Source organism: Furipterus horrens, unplaced genomic scaffold, assembly GCF_987537825.1.
Source record: "Furipterus horrens unplaced genomic scaffold, mFurHor1.1.pri manual_scaffold_11, whole genome shotgun sequence".
In the NCBI taxonomy this organism is placed as follows: domain Eukaryota; kingdom Metazoa; phylum Chordata; class Mammalia; order Chiroptera; family Furipteridae; genus Furipterus; species Furipterus horrens.
This window is the reverse complement of record NW_028327181.1, coordinates 79180937-79200190: the sequence shown is the minus strand read 5'-3', so window position 1 is coordinate 79200190 and position 19254 is coordinate 79180937. Positions and strand designations below refer to the sequence as shown.

Below are 19254 nucleotides of genomic sequence, written 5' to 3'. Positions count from 1 at the left end.
CTTCTATAATGAGCCTTCACTTGAAACACTGGGCGAAGAAGAAATATAATGAGACTTAACTGAGCAATGACCAAAGCAGGCAATTGAAATGCTATTTATAACTTTCTAAACAACTCTGGTATTAGCCAATCAGTGACTGACTTCGCAAATCGTAACAAGGAAAGATGCTAAATGTTAGGGAAATTGATGTCTCCTGGGAATATATAAAAGGCCAGATGTAGAAGGTGCAGGCAAAAAACTCAGAAACTTATCTTAACAACACAATTCTCAACCCAACTCCTGACACCATGGCCTGCTGCACCACCAGCTTCTGTGGGTTTCCCAGCTGTTCCTGTGGGACCTGTGGCTCCAGCTGCTGCCAGCCAACCTGCTGCCAGAACAGCTGCTGTGGGACAGGGTGCGGGACCGGCTGTGGCATTGGCTGTGGCCAAGAGGGTGGCTGTGGAGCTGTGAGCTGCCGCACCAGGTGGTGCCGCCCTGACTGCCGCGTGGAGGACACCTGCCTGCCCCCCTGCTGCGTGGTGAGCTGCACCCCCCCAACCTGCTGCCAGCTGCACCATGCCCAGGACTCCTGCTGCCGCCCATCCTACTGTGGACAGTCCTGCTGCCGGCCAGCCTGCTGCTGCTACTGCTGTGAGCCCACCTGCTGCCAGCCCACCTGCTGAAAAGAAGGTTGCAGAGTACTTAAGAATGAAAGGAGAAGCATAAGGAAACTGCCTTTATCTCTGAAGAACTGTTTGATTTTACTTGGGTGCTATGTATCACGATGTTTCTAAATCATTCAGAAACAAGATGTCCTAGGACCCTCTTGGATACGATGAATCAGCCTACTGAAAACATATTAATTAGAGTGTCAAATTAGTGACATCTTTGTTCTACTCCATATCTCTTGATCCCCACACAATTTCAGACCTGCTTTCTCCTTGAATATCCCCTGTTAATTTCAAATAAAATATTTAAATGTGCTAAGCAAACTGTGTTATTTTCTTTGTTCTATCTTCAAGCTTGTCCACCTTTAGCTGAAATTCAAGAAGAGTAGATTTGCATATTTATAATTATCCTAAAGCATAAACATAGAAGTCTAAACCAGAAGAGTAAATACAAATTGCATTATGCTTCTATCCATCAGTTAATAAAATGTTCCATGTATTAAGTAATGTTTGTAGTTATTCAAATACTTAAATGTTCTAATTAGGTAGGAACCAATAAGGCCACTTTTAGCTAAAATTTTCAGGCTGATCAAAGCTATGAGAGTTCTACCTAGATGTAATCTCCTTTCCTTTAATATACTAGATGTTCTCCTTCACGAATGCTCGATATCTAAAAAAAACTGTATTACCAACTAAATAGATTATTAAATATCTATTAGATACTATCAGATACTATCAATTTCCCAAGAGCATTTCTGTTTTAATTCCTATGCCTTAGCCTATTTAATTCTTCCCACTGACCCCCAAATTGATCTCTAAGCTTCAACTCCTAACACTCACCTCCATTTATTTTAAGTATGTATAAGGTGTATCACTTGTCTAAATGCAAGTAGAATAAACAGCTGTGTAGATACCCAGTGAGTTCCACCATCACCATTTGTCAGACACATGCCTTAGAAATATGAAACAACCATATACTTTGCACTTAGCAATCCAATTGGAAAGATGTTCTCCTAAGAAGTTAGCACAAATCTAGACCGAAATACCTTTTACCAATTAATTTTCAATTCTTAAGTATTTGTGTGCAATATATACAAAATACATGACAAAATACAGAAAAAACTAAGACAAGTTTTTTTCTGAGTTATTTATAAGCTTCCAGAACTTACCTCTATCATTTAATCAGTAGCAATGATAGGTCACAGACAAGATAATATTATTTCAGAGAAGAATAAAGTAAATGGAAGTGTATTCTTCACAATGTCTTAACTCCCAGATGTTTTTTCTGAGCCTTGGTTCAACTACTAACTGTATTGTAGAAAAAATTTTCATCAATTTCTGGTCTCTTTTGACGATAACAAGGACTCCTTCATGAAAGGTACTAAGCTTGAAAGTCTATTTAATCATCATTAAGTAGTACAGGCATCCATGGTTCATGTCTTTTACTCCACCCATTTAAAATCATATTCAATAAACATTAAGGTACTACCAGAAGATAAGCGCTTTGTGAGATACTTTTATATATACTATGTCATTTGGTTGACAAAAAAATATTTTTTTGGCCTGAAACACAAATAATATTTGCACATTTCAAACTGGTTGAAATAAAAGGAACTATAATGGTAATTTGATTTGATGTTGGAGTAAGTAAGTTGGGAACTAAAAATTATGCTGACAGAAGGTACTCTTTCAATTCAGTAGATGTTCTGATGTCCTAAATTCAAGAGAATTTATAGTCTATATTTCCAGAAGGAAAAATAATAGTTTTAATAAAAAGAGCACAATTATTATTCACCTCAGAGGTGTGGACTGAGTGTCATGTGGAATAAATACCTCTTAGCCTTAGAGGTCTGGACAGAGTGTCATGTGGAATAAATACCTCTATAAAGCAACTGTGATGACATGGACTAAAATAGGAGGACTCTTTGAACATGCAAAACCACAAACCTATTCTAAAGAGGAAAGGACTGATATGAGGAATCCAAATGAAACTATAAAACAAAGTAATTTCTAAGCATCTACTCATACTGTGTCATAAGTATTTCAATGTAAGCCAATCAGAGGCCCACTGAGGAACAAATTTAAACAAAAACAAGGAAGATATGTTAAGAATTGTATAAATAGCAGCTGGCCAGGATATATAAAAGGTTCAACACAGAAGTCACCGCCAAACTCCTTCAAGCAGCCCAACACCTGACGCCATGGCCTGCTGCACCACCAGCTTCTGTGGGTTTCCCAGCTGTTCCTGTGGGACCTGTGGCTCCAGCTGCTGCCAGCCAACCTGCTGCCAGAACAGCTGCTGCGGGACAGGGTGCGGGACCGGCTGTGGCTGTGGAGCTGTGAGCTGCCGCACCAGGTGGTGCCGCCCTGACTGCCGCGTGGAGGACACCTGCCTGCCCCCCTGCTGCGTGGTGAGCTGCACCCCCCCAACCTGCTGCCAGCTGCACCATGCCCAGGACTCCTGCTGCCGCCCATCCTACTGTGGACAGTCCTGCTGCCGGCCAGCCTGCTGCTGCTACTGCTGTGAGCCTACCTGCTGCCAGCCCACCTGCTGTGAGCCCACCTGCTAAAAGTCAGGTTGCTGATTTTCAATCAACCAGGACACAGTATCTGAACAATTTATCTCCTGGACCACTAACAAGTTCTTAGACTTCTATTTGGGTTTCTGTTATGGGGCTACCAAGTGGATGAGTTCCATCTGATTCCATCTTACAATGAATACCTTGACTCTCCACAGCAGACACAGAAATGCTATGAACTCACCTGATGATCATCACATTGCTTTGGATATACTATTCCTGATTTTCCTACCTACTGAAAATTACTGCCAAATTATGGATTTTATCCTGAGAACTGTCCAGAAGTCTGATTTTCCCCTGTTCTGTGATCTATTTTTAGCTTCTGTTTACCTAAAAAATGTCCAACATTAAAGGCGCCAGAGTACAGCCAAGTGACATTTCTCAAGATGCCACCAGAAAGAATGAAAGCTCTTCACCCAACATTCAGCTTCTAAGAAGTAGCCCACTCTTTTCCACATTTCAACATCTGATTCCATCCATTTTGGGGCAGGAGGAATCATCATGATCTTTCCTATTGGCTATTTTAATTACACCTGTGTTACAGTGTCTTCTGTCATTTCTTAATAAATGTTATATACTAGGCAAAGAAATCATGGTCAGTGTTTCAACTTGTCCATAAGATGAATTAATTGCTCATAGTTCAAAAATGCCCACTTGTAAGAAGTACACTTGTTTCTTTTTAAAAGAGACCAAAGTCTCTATATAGTGTATTCATTCAATAAAAATTTATTGACCATCACTTCTAAAGCAGGGACTATGGAAATAAGAAAGATCAAGAATTAATTCTCATCCTTGAACACCTTACTATCCAGAAAGAGAAAGAATATGTGTGAAACTAGCAGCATACAATGTGATGTTGGTAGAAAAAAACTCCCTCTACCTTAGGGATAAGTGCTTTTGTGACCAAAATGCCTCAATGGTTCAACTTACAATAGGCTCATCCACGTGAGATATACATGTTGGCAACTCCAAAAGCTTAAGAAAAGGATGTTAAAAAATTACAGGTGAGACAAAGAGAGAAATATTTCTTACTTCAGAAAGGGAGTGAGAAGAAAAAAAGAAAGAAAGATCTAGTCAGGAGGTCATGAATATTACTCTATGATCCCTCCACATTAAGCTATCACACACAGTGTTTGGGATGGTCAACTTTCCTAGGAAAACTAGCAAATTAGCGGAATTTCATTTCTGGGTTGATTCAAGGGAAGGTGAAGATAGCCAGGAACCAGACAGAGCAAGGGTCATGACAAGACAGTAATGCCCCAGGAACTGTCAGAAATTGTGGAGAAGCTTTGGATGGACCTTGTGGTGGAAAGTAATGTCTTAGTTATGTAAGTTGAAAGAAGAAAACAGAAGGACCAGAAACAGGATTTCAAAAAGAAAGAGATCACTATAGGACCAGCAAGGGCTATGCTAGGGGCAGCATTAGGGAAGACTTCACAAGGGAGGTGATCTTTGAAGTGGGCCTTGAAGGTCATTCTTAATGGAACAAAAAGAGGGAGAAAAAAAAGAGCCCAACCTACACACCTATTATAATGGCTAAAATCCAAAGCAATGACAATACCATATAGCACAAAATATTGGTGGAGCAACAGAAACTCTCACTCATTGGTGGTTGGAAAGCAAAATGGTACAGCCACTTTGGAAGACAGTTTAGCTGTTTCTTCAAAGCTAAACATAGGCTTACTATACAACACAGCAATTGTGCTTCTCAGTGTTTACTCAAATAAGCTGAAAACTTATGTCTGCACAAAAGCCTGCACATAAATGTTTATAGCAGCTTCATTCATAATTACCAAAAATTGGCAGCAACCAAAGTGTCCCCCAACAGGTGAATGAATAAGCAAACTTTGCTACATCTATTCAATAGAACACTGTTCTGTGATAAAGAGAAATGATTTATAAAACCACAAAAGGACATAGAAGAATCTTAAATGCCTATTGCTGAATGTAAGAAGCTAATCTTAAGGGGCTACGTACTATACAGTACCAAATATATGACATTCTGCAAAGGGCAAAACTATAGAGACAAGAAAAAGTTGTCAAAGTGTCCTGTCTACTATGTCCTGCTGGTGCCTGTAGTACTACACTATACACAAGATTATGAATTTAAAAAATATATTACAGAAATAGAAAGACACAGGACTGGATGAATAAATCTAAACAGAAGCCAGCTGTGAGCCTCTGCAAAAGCTTTCCTTTACTGATACAAGGCACATGCACACTGTGCTCCCACTTCCTCTTCACCCTGACTCCTCCTCGTACTTTAAAGACATATGGAGCTACAAAATCCAAGAGAATGGAAGGGACGCTGATCCTGACACAGCTGAGTCTCTAAACCAATGCTAGCAACTGCTTACCTGTAAAAACAGTAAGTCCTTTAGTCAAGTCAATACTTAACTTTTCCAAAACTGGAAATCTAAAACATTCCTAACTGCTACTCTATGGAAAATAGCAACTTCCTATATATGACAGCTAAGAGGATTTCAGATGCATACTCAATTCAGTGACGAAAAAGGACATCAATTACTAATTACAAATTCTAAAGCAAAAGTAGGGACCATTTTTACTGAAGTTCATTGACTATAGTAATATGAATAGATGCGTAACAAAAGAGGATAGAAGAAAATATGGAGGGGTGGATTTAGGTAATAATAGATGGAGAAAAGAACAAAATGAAGAGAAAAAAATACACAAGAGAGGAGAAACACAGAAAAAAAGACACAATGACGGACAAGAGGCAGAAAAGGAGGAAGAATGACAGGGAAGATACACCTGAAGGAGAAGGATGGCGGGTGGCCTTGTTTAGTGCCATATGCTGTGCCACCTGCTAAATATACCTCATTGAACTTCACTTCATTTCACACTTAAATCAGTCCCACGACATAGATATTATTATCCTGGCTTGTAGATGAGGAAAATAAGTCTAAATAGAGTTTTAAAAAAGGAAGACTGAATCCAATCCTGTCTGACTCCAAAACTCACAGAAGATGAAATTAAGGAACTAGATGTAGAGACAAGTGTGGGGAAGTTCAGCATATTTAAGATGGCTTTTTTGGAAACTGGGCTTTATAATAAGTTCCTCTTTGTGCCAGTTGTTACATCATTGCCTCTTAGCCCATCTGGATAACCCAGGATACTCTCCATATTTTCAAGTCAACTAATTAGTAACCTTAATTATATCTGCGAAGTCCCTTTTGTTCCGCAAGGTATTCATGGGTGTGAAACCAGAGCTCAGAGTTCAAGGAGTGAAAATTCTGCTACCATAGGGATTACTAGACACTGTATAGACACTAATTCCCAGAGACCCAGTATGTTACTGCAGCCCACTAGTGAAAGTGGAGGTGTATGGTGGCCAGGTGATAGTTAAAGTCTTAGCTCACATTTTTAAAAAAGGTTTTACTTATTTATTTTTACAGAGAGGGGAAGGGAGGGAGAAAGAGAGGGAGAGAAATATCAGCCGGTTGTATGTCAATCATATCTCAATCAGGTGTTTTTATTAAATAAGTAAATAAGTAGATAAATGGATAAATGAAGTTAAATAGCTTGCTTATAGTCACAAAACTCAAAACTGAAATAGGAACCCAACTCTGAGTCCAAAACTCATGAAGAGACATGAAATTAAAGGACTGAAAGTGAAGAATGGTCAGGGAAGGTTCGGCTGACTTAAAGATGGCTGTTTTGGAAGCTGTGGGTTTCAGAATAAGTTCCTCTTTGCTCTAGTTGTTAAGTTATTGCCTCCCAGCTTCATGCCCTTCCTTCCACCTTGACGGTGCTCTGAAACCACATTATGGCTTTGCCAGCTGCTCCACATTAGGTTTTGTCACTAGGGGGTGACAGAGGGAAACAACAAAGCTGGAAGAGGACAAAGAGCCTTGTTCCTTCCCTTTTGTTTACTTCCATTTAATTGGGGCTTCCTGTATCCTAGTGGTTCCCAGGATGATCACCCTCATAACACTGCTTCATCACAGCAGCTACAGATACAGGGATAAGTCAGTAATTAACAAAAAACCATCTCTCCCTGGCCTCCCTGGTTTCCATAGCAACACCTAAATCCAGTTTGCTGTTTTCTCCACACTTGTAGAACCAGCTCCGCTGCCACCGCCTCAGAGTCCCCAGCACCAGCCAGCCAGTTCCCCTGAGACAGCTGGGTTTCAGCCCCACAGGGCAGCCCCTCTCTAAATTCCCAAGTTTTAGTTCCTTCCCTATCCCCTTTAAAGAACCTATCACTCTTAGGTCTTTCTGTATTTCCTACATTTGTCATATCTCAGGGTCCTCTTTTTCTAGCCTCTTAGTTACCTAGCTAACAACTTAGTTTAAAACTCTTCATACAAAATTCACTCCATTCAAATACTGGGTGTGGTTCTTGTCTCTGGACTGGACCCTAACTGTTAAGCTCTTACTGCCGTTTAAAATTCAGATTACTTCATGAACCTTTCATTCAGACTTTTCACTTACTCCCTTTATTCACAGCTGATTATGGGGGGGAAATTAGTCTCTAGCTTTGGAGGTGGTAGCCGGAAGATGACAACATTTCAGGCCTACCAGAATCTGGTTAAGAAACTAGACATGTTACTCAGCACCATTTAGCTCTGTAGTTAAGAAAGTTCCACCGTCACTATTAAAATCTTTCCATACAAAGTGGGGCTGTGCCGGGGAGACTGACAGCAGATGGTTGTTGTTAATTGCTGACTTATCCCCAGACCATAACTCTGACTTAAGAAACCTGCTTTCCATCAGGATCACTCAAATTTTATTGAACATCGACTTTCCCAACCAGGTTCGTTTTAGTGAACACACATTATTTATACATTACTTAATGGGGTGTAATTCTCTGCTACTATCTGCATATTCTATAGCTTACAATACTACACGAGAATTAAACTCAAAGCCTAAGGTCCCCAAGAAAAACAGGCAACACTTGCGGCCAGCAGAAGCTAGGCCCAGCTTGCACGTGCCATGGGACTAGCGCTGGCATGGTACAATGGCAACATACATGTCCAGGTGACAGAGGGCAGAAGGGCCACCCCCGTTAGGTCATATACACCTATACAACTATAGCCAATATCAGCTGTCATCAAGGGGCAAAACTACTTTTTTTTTATAAAGAAAACCAAATTAAGACTAATTTTCAATGCTGGCTGATACACTGGCAAGAGTTGTATCAGCCTCCACTATAACCGCACACAGGAAAAAATGTCCTGGTGCAACTGTAAAGGGCCCCCAAAGTCTGCCATTCAGCCCAAACCCAGAATCCTCGCCCCGCATGGTCAGCCAAATGGACTTTCTGCAATGAAAGCATTTTTGTCACTATCAGTCCTAATACCAGTCTTTCTTCCTACCTATATTATTAAGGAGTTCACCAGAAATTTAAAAGATCATGAAATTCAGGAAATAAAGACCAAATGCTTTTACTTCTAGGCATTTTTATTAGGATGCTTTTGTGAAGGGTTGAAGCGCTTCGCCAAGCTTAGGAAACCTGAGTTGCCTTCAAGTGTGAAACCTCCCAACACTGACATTACTGCTGACGCAGGAGATGCCATCATGGGAGGGTTTTCCTGACAGCAACCCAGAAATCCACCAAGTTGCTGGGAGATGGCTATTGGTAAGTCACACAGAGGCTCACAACACACTGTGACTAACACACATAAAAGTGACCTTCTATCTCAGTCCAGGAACTTAGTAGCAAGCACATTTTCCATGTGTGTATTGGAGCATCGTTCACTCTCACAGGCTTCAGGCTGCTCCCTTTCTGCAGGTCCCACCTTGAACTCATCTGAGACCCCTTCCCTCCTACCCTAGATGGCAGCTTTTGAGCTCAGAGTGCCCTCTCACCTATGAGTACGTAAATCTGAGACCTAAACATGGTCCTTGGCCACTCTCTTGATCAGCACGACCTACCATCTCTACTTACAAAAATGCCCCACACTACCACCTCTCACCCACCCGTTCACCACTGGCAAGGGTGTTCATCCTCTCACCTGACCCTTACTTGTTAGGCCTGTTTCCACTTCGGCCCCACTGCGGTTCATTTCCCATGAAACATAACTCACTTCTTATCACTCCTGGCCATTAATCACCCAGTGGATTCTCAATGCCCTTAGAAAAAAGCTAAACTCTGTATAACTACCCACACGTTCCCCCACGGCCTAGCACCTGCCTACCTCCTCGACCTCATCTCCTGTCGCACTGCTTTCCTTTCCCTCTGCTCCAGCCGCCTGGCAAAGACTGTCCCTGACCACCCTAACCAAAGCAGATGTGCTCTCTGCACTACCGCTCAGTCACTCTCTGTCACTTCACTGTTTAATTTTCTTCTGACACTTGTCACTGTCTGAAGTTCTCATTTATGCATTTGCTTACTGTTTCTTTCTGTCTCCCCAACTAGAATGAACACCTTGACGATAGGACCTCATCTGACCTGTTTATTTCTGTTTGCTCAGCACCTAACATGGTGCTAGGCGTTTTGCTTAATGAATTAACAAATGAAAAAATGAATGAACATAATTTATAAGTATATAATATTTAATTCCACAATACTCAGTTTTATTAATAAGTGTGAGGTATTGCTATTAGTCACTAACTGTGTGACTTTAAATCATTATTTAATATCGACTCTCAGTTTCACTGTCTAGGAAGCAGGTATAAGAATGTTCTTTATCTTATAAGGTTGTAATAAATAAGTAATAATATTTGCATAAAATAGTTAGCTCTATGCCTGGCACATGGTGTACAGTCAATAAATGCTAGGTATTAGTGGAGAATAAGATTAGGATATTCCAATTATCTTAAAAGCAAGCATTTTAGTTTTATTGTGGAAATTGATGTGCCACCCAGATAGGGGTTCCCAAAAAAAACAAATGATGCGATGAGAAATTCCTGATATGCCCCTCTGTTTGATTCCCACCCAACCAGGATACCCTCTAAGACAGAAATCATGCCCTCCTCTCCACTCCCATAGAACACCCACATAGCCTCCCAACCACTGTCCCTATCTTCAAATTATCTCCATTCTGCAGAATAGTATTTTGGTTAAGAAAATAGCTCTAAAACCAACTCCTCTTATGGTCTCAAGACTTCAATAAGCTGGTCCCATCCTTCCCACCAATCTTACACACAACTGAGCTTGAAGGTCATCTTCACTCTCGTCAGAGCAACATTCCCAGAGTGCAAGGGAAGATGCACAGTGGCTAAGAGCATGGAATCTGGAAGCAGATTTCTTTGCTTCAAACTCCAGCTCCATCGCTTACTCACTAGTTATTTAGCCTCTTTGTGCCTCAGGTCCCACATCTGTGAAGGGCAAGAACAGTAACACTGCACGCATCATAACCTTGTGGGGAGAAATGTATAACACATATAAAGAGCCCAGCACAAGACCTAATACTTCGTAAGTGATGATGATAATGATAATGATAATGATAATGGACCGCCATTCAAAAGCTACAGTCATCTTTCTAAAACACAAATCTAATCATGTCACAAATGTATTCAAAAACCTTTCATGAATGCCCACTGCCCATAAAATGTATTTCAAAATCCTGAGTCTGGAATACTAAAAACAGTGAAAATTCTTACTACTGCGGCACTAACCCACCCTTCCAATGTCATTTTCCATTATTGTCCTCCAGCGCCTCCCTACAGAACCTGGGCCTTAACCAAGCAACACTCGTGCCATCCCAGGAACAGGCCATGGCATCTGGCTTCTCTGTTTCACTTGCTGAAATTCCTTCCCTATCGCCTTGTGCCTGTAAAGCTCCTATTCAACCTTCAGCACTCACACAAACGCTCCCTTTTCATAAATTCTCCCCAAATCTTCTAGGCAGTACCCCTAGCTCTAAACTCCCACTTCCTACCTAGAAAACCTGAATGTACAACCCTGTGTTGTCATTTGCCAGTTTACTTCTGTGTGTCTTTTCTTCTCTATGACCTCCTCAAGGACAGGAACCTATTTCATTTTTTCCTTTTTTTGCATGCTGTCTTACAGCTGGTACCTAACCAATGAGCGTTTGATTGAACAGAGATATCTATTGAAGCCATGTGAACAACAAGCTGATTCCCAGCAGAGAGATCTAAAACCACAAAATCATTCTAGTAAGAAAATGACTAAAATGAAAACTGTTTTCACGTTAAGCATCTTTTGGATCCAACATCTTGTTGATTTGCATGTCCTTTGACTTCTGACTCCTCTATACTGAGCAACTTTCTAATTATTTTTAGAGCCTGTGACATTTTATCTGAAGTTGGGTCAGAAAATATATACAATTTTAAGACTTTTGAAGTAACATATATCTAAAAATTTACCAGTTGATATTTTCCCTACTTTATAGTAGTTCTAAAACATCATATTAACTTTGATGTCTTTATTTATTTAAATAATTTTATTACTAAGGTCTTAGCAGTTTAGAAGTAATTTGGAACTCTCTCCAAGTGTGTTCCATAGGGCACTAATCTGTAAAGCTAATCTAGGAAAACCAAAATACAAAAAAGATTCCATGGTCAAGTGAGTTGGGAGAAAAACACATGCTGTATCTCTGTAGGGAAAATTCACAGAGAACCTTAGCATACCAAGGTTCTGAGAGGTCCACCAGTGAAGAAGTCAGTATTTCCCAAACTTATTTTCCAGAGTACCCTTTAATGTTCATTGGAACGGGTGTTCATGGAACTCATTTTGGGAAATAGTACACTGTCTAGTTTCTAAACGGCCCTCTACAACTAGCCATTGGCTCATAAATAATCTTAATTCATAACATGATTGGATAGAACTTTAAAGGACATTCATCACTATCACCCATATAACTCTTAACTCCCATCTACACGCTCCTGTCAAGTTATCATTCAAAGCATGTGTGAAGGAAAGGAAGAATAAATGCTTTGTTACAACTCTGTTAAGAAAGTGCTTCTTTACACAGAACCAGAATCTTGGTCTCTATAGGTTCCATCTATTCATCTAAATTCAGTTTCTTGGAGGCACAAAGAATAAATCTACAAATCTTATCACTTTTCCAGCCAGAAAGGCAAAATTATCACATAGAATCTTAGGTTACTGGTAGAAGAGCAATCAAAAAGCCTACTCCTCATCTCTTAAGTTTGAAAAGAAGACAAAACAAACAAACAAACATGGGGGTGATTTGAAGATACCCAGCATACCAGACCATCGTTAATGATTAGAAGATAATCACTTGGAGTCTTTGAAGACTGAAATGAAATGCTTATGCAGTGACAAAGAACCAATGTAAAGAGTCCCAATTTGACAACAAAACAAACTCACCCCCTTTTACAAGGTAAGGAGTGTGTCTTAGGTAATAAACACTTGGGTAATTAGATGGTTTTTATAGACAGCTATAAACTGAAACATGGGGAAAAAGTCTTGCTTACAGGCTGACGCCCAGGAAGGTGGGTATATAAGAGCCAGGGCAGAAGAGAGAAGCATTGAAACACCAAGAGACTTCTCTTCTCAACCCAACAAAAACCCAAGTCTTGACACCATGGCTTGCTGTGCTCCCTGCTGCTGCAGTGTCCCCACTGGTCCCGCCACCACCATCTGCTCCTCTGACAAATGCTGCCGGTGTGGAGTCTGCCTGCCCAGCACGTGCCCACATGACATCAGCCTCCTTCAGCCCACTTGCTGTGACACCTGCCCCCCACCCTGCTGTATGCCTGACACCTACGTGCCAACTTGCTGGCTGCTCAACTCTTGCCACCCAACTCCCGGACTGTGCGGGATCAACCTGACGACCTACGTTCAGCCTTGCTGTGAAAGTCCCTGTGAGCCCTGCTGCTAAGCAGCCACATCTTTGCTGCTCAACATCCTCCACCTGGCCCAGCCTTCAACATGCGCAACTACCTATAGCAGGACAACTCTATCTATTCCCTGGGCCATGTTTTCATGAATTAGCCCAACTTCTTAATTCTTTCCTCGTTTGGGGAGAGTTGGAGACCTTTTTCTGTCTTTAAAGCTATTTTACTGCTCTTGGAGAAATAAGCATTTTGACTGTTCACTAATAAACTTCATTCTGGCTTAGCAGATATGGCCTTGTGATTCTTTATTCCATGTTCCCTCTTAAGGAAAGTAGAATGCCTACCAAAACCTGAGCAGTAGGTCATCCTATCACCCAAGATTCACTCCCAGCAGAATGAGACCTTTCATGGTGGAATCACAAAAATTAGATACTGGCTCACTGTGATAAGTTAAAAAGTAAAAAATACAGGAGGTTATTTTGTAGAATCTTTTTAAATTTTTATTTATTTTTTTATTGAGAGAGAGAGATTGGTTTGATTTATTGTTTCACCCATTCATGCATTCATTGGTTGCTTTTTGTAGGTGCCCTGACCAAAGATTGAACCTGCAAACTTGGCACACCGGGACAAACACTCTAACCAACTGAGCTACCTGGCCAGTGCCTTGTAGGATCATTTTATTCAATAAATATTTTTTAAGACAACCACTGTGCCAAGCACTATGCTAGAGTCTAGAGATTAAAATGTTTTAAAAATATTTTATTTATTTTAATTTCCATTACCTCTAAAATTGATTTTCTTTCTTCCTTAAAGAAATTGGTCACTGCTAATGTGTAGAAATCATTCTGACTCCTTTAGTAAAAGTCATTAACGAAATTCCAAGTTCAAAATGTCATGCAATTTTGGGAAATATATATATTATATATATATATATATATATATATATATATATATATATATATATATATATCTTCATTTCTTTATATATGTTGTCTTCTAGGAAGATCAATTTGGAATGAATATTAGCATTTATTGAATATTCCTTATTTCCTCAAATTAGGCTTGGCTCACATTAGTCATAACTATATTTAGAAGTTTACTAGTTCAAATGACATATAATAAGATGTTATTGAAATAAACTGAAAATAAACTATAGTGCTGTCTTCTCTATACACCAGAAATAGTCACGCAATTATGGGAATAAAAACACATACTTCCTCCTACAACAAAACTTGTATAATGACCATTAATTCATCTCCTTAGATGTCCTAGAAAAATCCACATGCAGTAAGATTTTTGCAGAAAGTATCCAGAATACAGTTTAATTAGTTGCATATTTTCTTGGATTTTTCTTGGGACCTTAGGTCCATTTGCTTCCCCCTCAGACTTTGTTTCCTCATTATACTCTCTTCTGTGCTTATGTCCCAGGACTATTGTGAGGATCAAATGACCCAGAGCATCCACAGCAGCACTCCAAGACACAGATACTCACCATTACTGCCACACACTGGTTCCCAGCTTTTTCACCAAAAGGCATCCTTTTATTTCTTGAAAAAAAATTTTTTTCCCAATGGCTTTCTGAAATAATAATTTAGCCATTCTTTCATTTTTGTTCATAAATACATTTATAAGTATCAGTGACGTTTTAAGATTAATGTAACTACTGTCACTGTGCCAAGTTACCTCTTCTTTAGTCAAAAGCAAAGAAGTTTGATATTTTTATACCTCTTTGTAAGGGATAAATATTTAGATTTTATTTTTAAAAATACCACTGTGGGCCCTTTTAGGCATTCAAGAACACTTGAGTGTAGAATACTAAACACAGTAGAAATTCTTACTTGTTCCAAACCCCACCTGGAAACCAGGAGATGGGGGCCTCAGTCCTGGCTCTCGCTCAGGCTGCCTCTGCGACTTGAGTCTCAGGTCTTAAAGCAGTAAAATTAGTAGGCTGACCAGATCCTCTCTCAAGTCACTTTAGTTTTGACATTCTATGGCTCTAGATTATCCAGAAGCGTTTTAAGTAGCAAGTACTCCATGTCACTAACCAATCCCATCCCACCTTATCGCTTTTACTGCTTTCATTCATAATCGCTAACATTTGGTGAATCTGCTGGGCACTCCAGTAGGTGCTTTATGTGCATTATCTCATTTATTTCTAACAAAATCACTAAGAGTTACCTACTATTATTCTCCCCACTTTACAGGTGAAGAAACTGAGGCTGAGAACATTACTAGCCAATTTTACATAAATAAGTGAGAGAAAGGATTAAACCTAAAACTGCCTGAATACAAAGTCCCTTCTCTTTCCACTTCACCAAAGTATTTGCCTCTGCAGAAATCTGATTACGCATGGCTCTATTCACCCAGGGGAAAGTATATGCCACCTGGAAATACATTCTCTAACAACTCTCTGAATTGTATATTTGGTTGTATATGGTAACTCAGCTTTCTCTGTGGTTTAAGACAAAATTCGTGTATACAATGAGTCTAGGAAAAAAAATTTACATTTTTAAGGTGAAAGCAATTTTTTTTTCAAATAATCTTTTTTTAAAGTCAAACTTTAAATACTAATTAACAATGTCAGCACAGGAAAAGTATTAACTGGGTCTTTAACCTTGTGTGAAAATGCAGGATCTTGGGCAACTCAAACACGTTCTCAATTTTCTGATAAGTTTTTAATAATCTAATTCAAGGTAAAAACAAACCATTCAAAGTTAACAATTATTTATCCTTGATAATAGAATAGAAAACCAAGTCTTCTCATTTTTCTCTCAAACTGTTCCTGGCATCTTTCCTTCCCCCTTCACTGATTCTAGCCTAACCCAGACCCTAATCACCACGCCCCTAGTTACAAACTGCAGTTTCCTAGTTGTTCTTCTTTTCCCCTTACAACTTGAAAAAAAATATTGTATTTTTTCCATTACCCTTTAGCCCTCTTGTACCTCCTCCCCCTCCGCAATCACCACATTGTTGTCCATGTCCATGAGTCCTTTTTCGTTTTTGTGCAATCCCTCCACCTCCTAACTCTACACTCCCTTAGCTGTCATCTGCTCTCCATCTATGAGTCTGTCTCTATTTTCCTTGTTAGTTCAGTTTTTTCATTAGAGTCCACATATGAGTGAAATCATATGGTACTTGTCTTTCTCTGACTGGCTTATTTCACTTAGCATAATGTTCTCCAGGTCCAGCTATACTGTTGCAAAGGGTAAAATTTTCTTTCCTTTTTATGACTGAGCAGTATTCTGTTGTGTAAATGTCCCATCGTTGTTTCATCCACTCATCTACTGATGGACACTTGGGCTGCCTCCATATCTTGAAGACTGAAAATAATGCTGCAATGAATAATGCTGCTTATGTCCTTTTGAATTAGTGTTTTGGGTTCCTTCAGATATATGACATCTGTCCAGAAAGTATCCAGCCATGTTATATGAAAAAGAGACATTTATAAAAGAAGATATCAGATACAAGAAATGTTTCATAGGACAATGACGTTTCAGTCCCCTTCAAAGCAGGCACCTTGGGATCTCACATAGTTCTCCCAATCACCATCAGCTGCCCTGTCCTATTTCCCTGAATTTCATCAATGGTCTGTAATCTCTTCCCTTTCAAAGGTGATTTGAGTTTTAGGAAAAGCCAGAAGTCACAGGGTGCCAAATCTAGACTGTAGGGGAGCTGAGTCACCTTGTTGACTTGATGTTTCACCAAAAAACTCTGCACGAAACGTGATGCATGAGTAGGTGTATTGTTGTGATGAAGCTGCCAAACACCAGTTCCTCATAGCTGCGGCCTTCTGAATCATCCAAATAGTTTCCATGGAAGAATGTTCAAGCTTAACACAAATTTGATGCAGGTTTGTTGCTCTACTCGCTCAGTCATTTTGAATGTGATGGCCACAGAGTACACATGCTCACTCAGTGGTGTTTACATCCCCTCTGACTAGTACAGTGAAGTCGGCATTGTTCACGCATGCACATTCCAGTCCACTCTCCTTGCCTGCCAGGTTACATCAATGTCAGGCAAACCATTCTTGTTATATCAACAATGCCTGGACTTTTTCCAGACTGACCTCATATTCCCACAAGTGGGATCACTGGGTCAAAATGCAGATCCATTTTTAATTTTTTGAGGTATTCCCATACTGTTTTCCTAAGTGACTGCACCAATCTGCATTCCCACAAACAGTACAAAAGGGTTCCCCTTTCTCTGCATCCTCACCAGCACTTGTTGTCTATTAATTTATTGATGATGGCCATTCTGACAGGTGTGAGATGATATCTCATTGTGGTTTTGTTTGTATTTCTCTGATGATTAGTGATATTGAGCATTTCTCATATGTAGATTTGGCCACTTGTATGTCCTCTCTGGAGAAGTGTCTATTCAGATCTTTTGCCCATTTTTTAATTGCATTGTTTTTTTGGGGGGGTGTTGAGTTTTGTAAGTTCTTTATAAATTTTGCATTTTTGCCAATGGGTCTGATAAGAGGTTAATAACATCAGCTTTGCAAATTCACTATAACTTTATTAAAAATAATAAAAGGAGGTTTTATTTTATTCCATTCTGACTATCACCTTGCTTGCTCAACAGAACCTGAATTATGTCATTAATAAATAAGTCAAATATGTCTGAGATGCATATAGTCATAGCCTCTGAAACTACAGCTCAATTGTCACTCGGCCTGATTATCCATAATTTATGTAAGGTTTGGCATGCCAGGACCCAGTGAAGATAAATGTAATCATCTTATGACAAAAATGACAAGTCCATGAGTGCAAAACATGATTACTTTAATAAGGGCAGGAACTTATTAATGAACAAGAAAATACCAAACTGATTAGAGAATCTTAGTGGAAAAGAGTGGCATAAACAAAAAAGAGAAAGCCTTTCATTGGAGCAACACCCAATCGGGAGAGCATAAAAGAGAGCCGCAAAGCTAGAGGCGGTGTTTGCATCTCAGAAACCTCTTCCTTCTTTCTACGAAATCACAGCACATCAGGTCCCCTCCGCCATGGCTTGCTGTGCTCCCTGCTGCTGCAGCGTCCCCACAGGCCCCGCCACCACCATCTGCTCCTCTGACAAATGCTGCCGCTGTGGAGTCTGCCTGCCCAGCACCTGCCCACACACGACTTGGTTGCTGGAGCCAACCTGCTGTGACAACTGCCCCCCACCCTGCCACATTCCTCAGCCCTGTGTGCCCACCTGCTTCCTGCTCAACTCCTGCCTGCCCACGCCGGGCCTGGAGACCATCAACCTCACAACCTTCACTCAGCCCTGCTGTGAGCCCTGCCTCCCCAGCTGCTGCTGATCGACAGCTGCTTTGCTCAGTGCCTGACAATGAAGAACCCCAAAGCTGTCTGTTCAGTATTCACTTGCCTCGGTAGTTTATCAGATATTGAGGCAACCAGATGGCCCAAATATGGAACACCTACCTTTCATTTTAATGGAAAATAAAGTGTTATGGTTATTTGGCTGAATAATCATGTGATTCATTTGGGCAGGTGAGTATCATCTTTTATCAAAATATATTGGAATCTGTAAGACCTCAGACAATATTTTCTTGGTCACACTGCTTCTTGGATCCCATTTCCTGTACTGGGTATTTTCACAGAGGAAAAATATTCTTAATGGTTTTTCCAATAAACTTCATTTCTCTGGTAAGACATGTTCTTTGTTTGTGTTAGAGTTTTTGGTATATTTCTTTTATTTTTTAAAAAAAGATAAAGGTAAGATGATTATTTTATTTCATTTTGTTAACCTTTATTGTATTTTTTCCCATTGCCATTTATTTCCTTATACCCCCTCCCCCAGCTGATTATTTTACTTTTTTTAAAAGAATCTATTAGAGATGAATGACTGGAACTAGCTTACTAACATGGGTTGCTAACTTTAAATTGCTTATCTTTTATGTTCACCTTTCCTCTCCTCTTCCTCAGACCAATACAATTTAAGGGATGAGCCAACATTTATTTACCTGCACTTTGCCAGGTAAAGCACATGTATTAACTCACGTAATCCTTAAAATAGCACTAATAGTTGAGAAAATTAAGGTTTCAGGTAATTAAACATTCCCAAAGTCATAAAGTTAGTTACTAAGAAAACCAGAATTCAGTTCCTTGCATGTGTGACTTTAAAGTCCAAGTATTTCTGTCACATCACACAGCCTCCAATACTAATAGAACCAGAAGCTTAATGAACAGTTATGATATTAACTTAAAATATGCACAAGAAATAAAAACGGCAACAATCTTAACAAAATCACCATATCTGGTTGTAATGGAAAAAGATATATTGGCTCA

The 19254-nt window shown here is 39.8% G+C and overlaps 4 protein-coding genes and 1 long non-coding RNA gene across 5 annotated transcripts in view; 4 read left to right on the top strand and 1 right to left on the bottom strand.

The window, feature by feature from the left end:
* The window catches only part of LOC149998430 (uncharacterized), a 294581-nt gene that overhangs the window by 121302 nt on the left and 154025 nt on the right, over window positions 1-19254 (bottom strand). The window lies entirely within an intron of this gene.
* LOC149998441 (keratin-associated protein 9-3-like) lies at window positions 266-665 on the top strand. Its single transcript, XM_090291700.1, has one exon. The coding sequence runs from the start codon at window positions 288-290 to the stop codon at window positions 663-665; it is 378 nt and encodes a 125-aa protein (XP_090147826.1). The 5' UTR covers window positions 266-287.
* LOC149998440 (keratin-associated protein 9-3-like) lies at window positions 2852-3220 on the top strand. Its single transcript, XM_090291690.1, has one exon. The coding sequence runs from the start codon at window positions 2852-2854 to the stop codon at window positions 3218-3220; it is 369 nt and encodes a 122-aa protein (XP_090147816.1).
* On the top strand, window positions 12668-13239 carry KRTAP3-1 (keratin associated protein 3-1). Its single transcript, XM_090291652.1, has one exon. The coding sequence runs from the start codon at window positions 12709-12711 to the stop codon at window positions 13003-13005; it is 297 nt and encodes a 98-aa protein (XP_090147778.1). The 5' UTR covers window positions 12668-12708; the 3' UTR covers window positions 13006-13239.
* LOC149998438 (keratin-associated protein 3-3) lies at window positions 17930-18603 on the top strand. Its single transcript, XM_090291576.1, has one exon. It carries the CDS (start codon window positions 17967-17969, stop codon window positions 18261-18263), a length of 297 nt encoding a protein of 98 aa, XP_090147702.1. The 5' UTR covers window positions 17930-17966; the 3' UTR covers window positions 18264-18603.

Coding starts and splice junctions, on each gene's coding strand:
- LOC149998438 (XM_090291576.1), top strand. CDS start 17,967: ATGGCTTGCTGTGCTCCCTGCTGCTGCAGCGTCCCCACAGGCCCCGCC.
- KRTAP3-1 (XM_090291652.1), top strand. CDS start 12,709: ATGGCTTGCTGTGCTCCCTGCTGCTGCAGTGTCCCCACTGGTCCCGCC.
- LOC149998441 (XM_090291700.1), top strand. CDS start 288: ATGGCCTGCTGCACCACCAGCTTCTGTGGGTTTCCCAGCTGTTCCTGT.
- LOC149998440 (XM_090291690.1), top strand. CDS start 2,852: ATGGCCTGCTGCACCACCAGCTTCTGTGGGTTTCCCAGCTGTTCCTGT.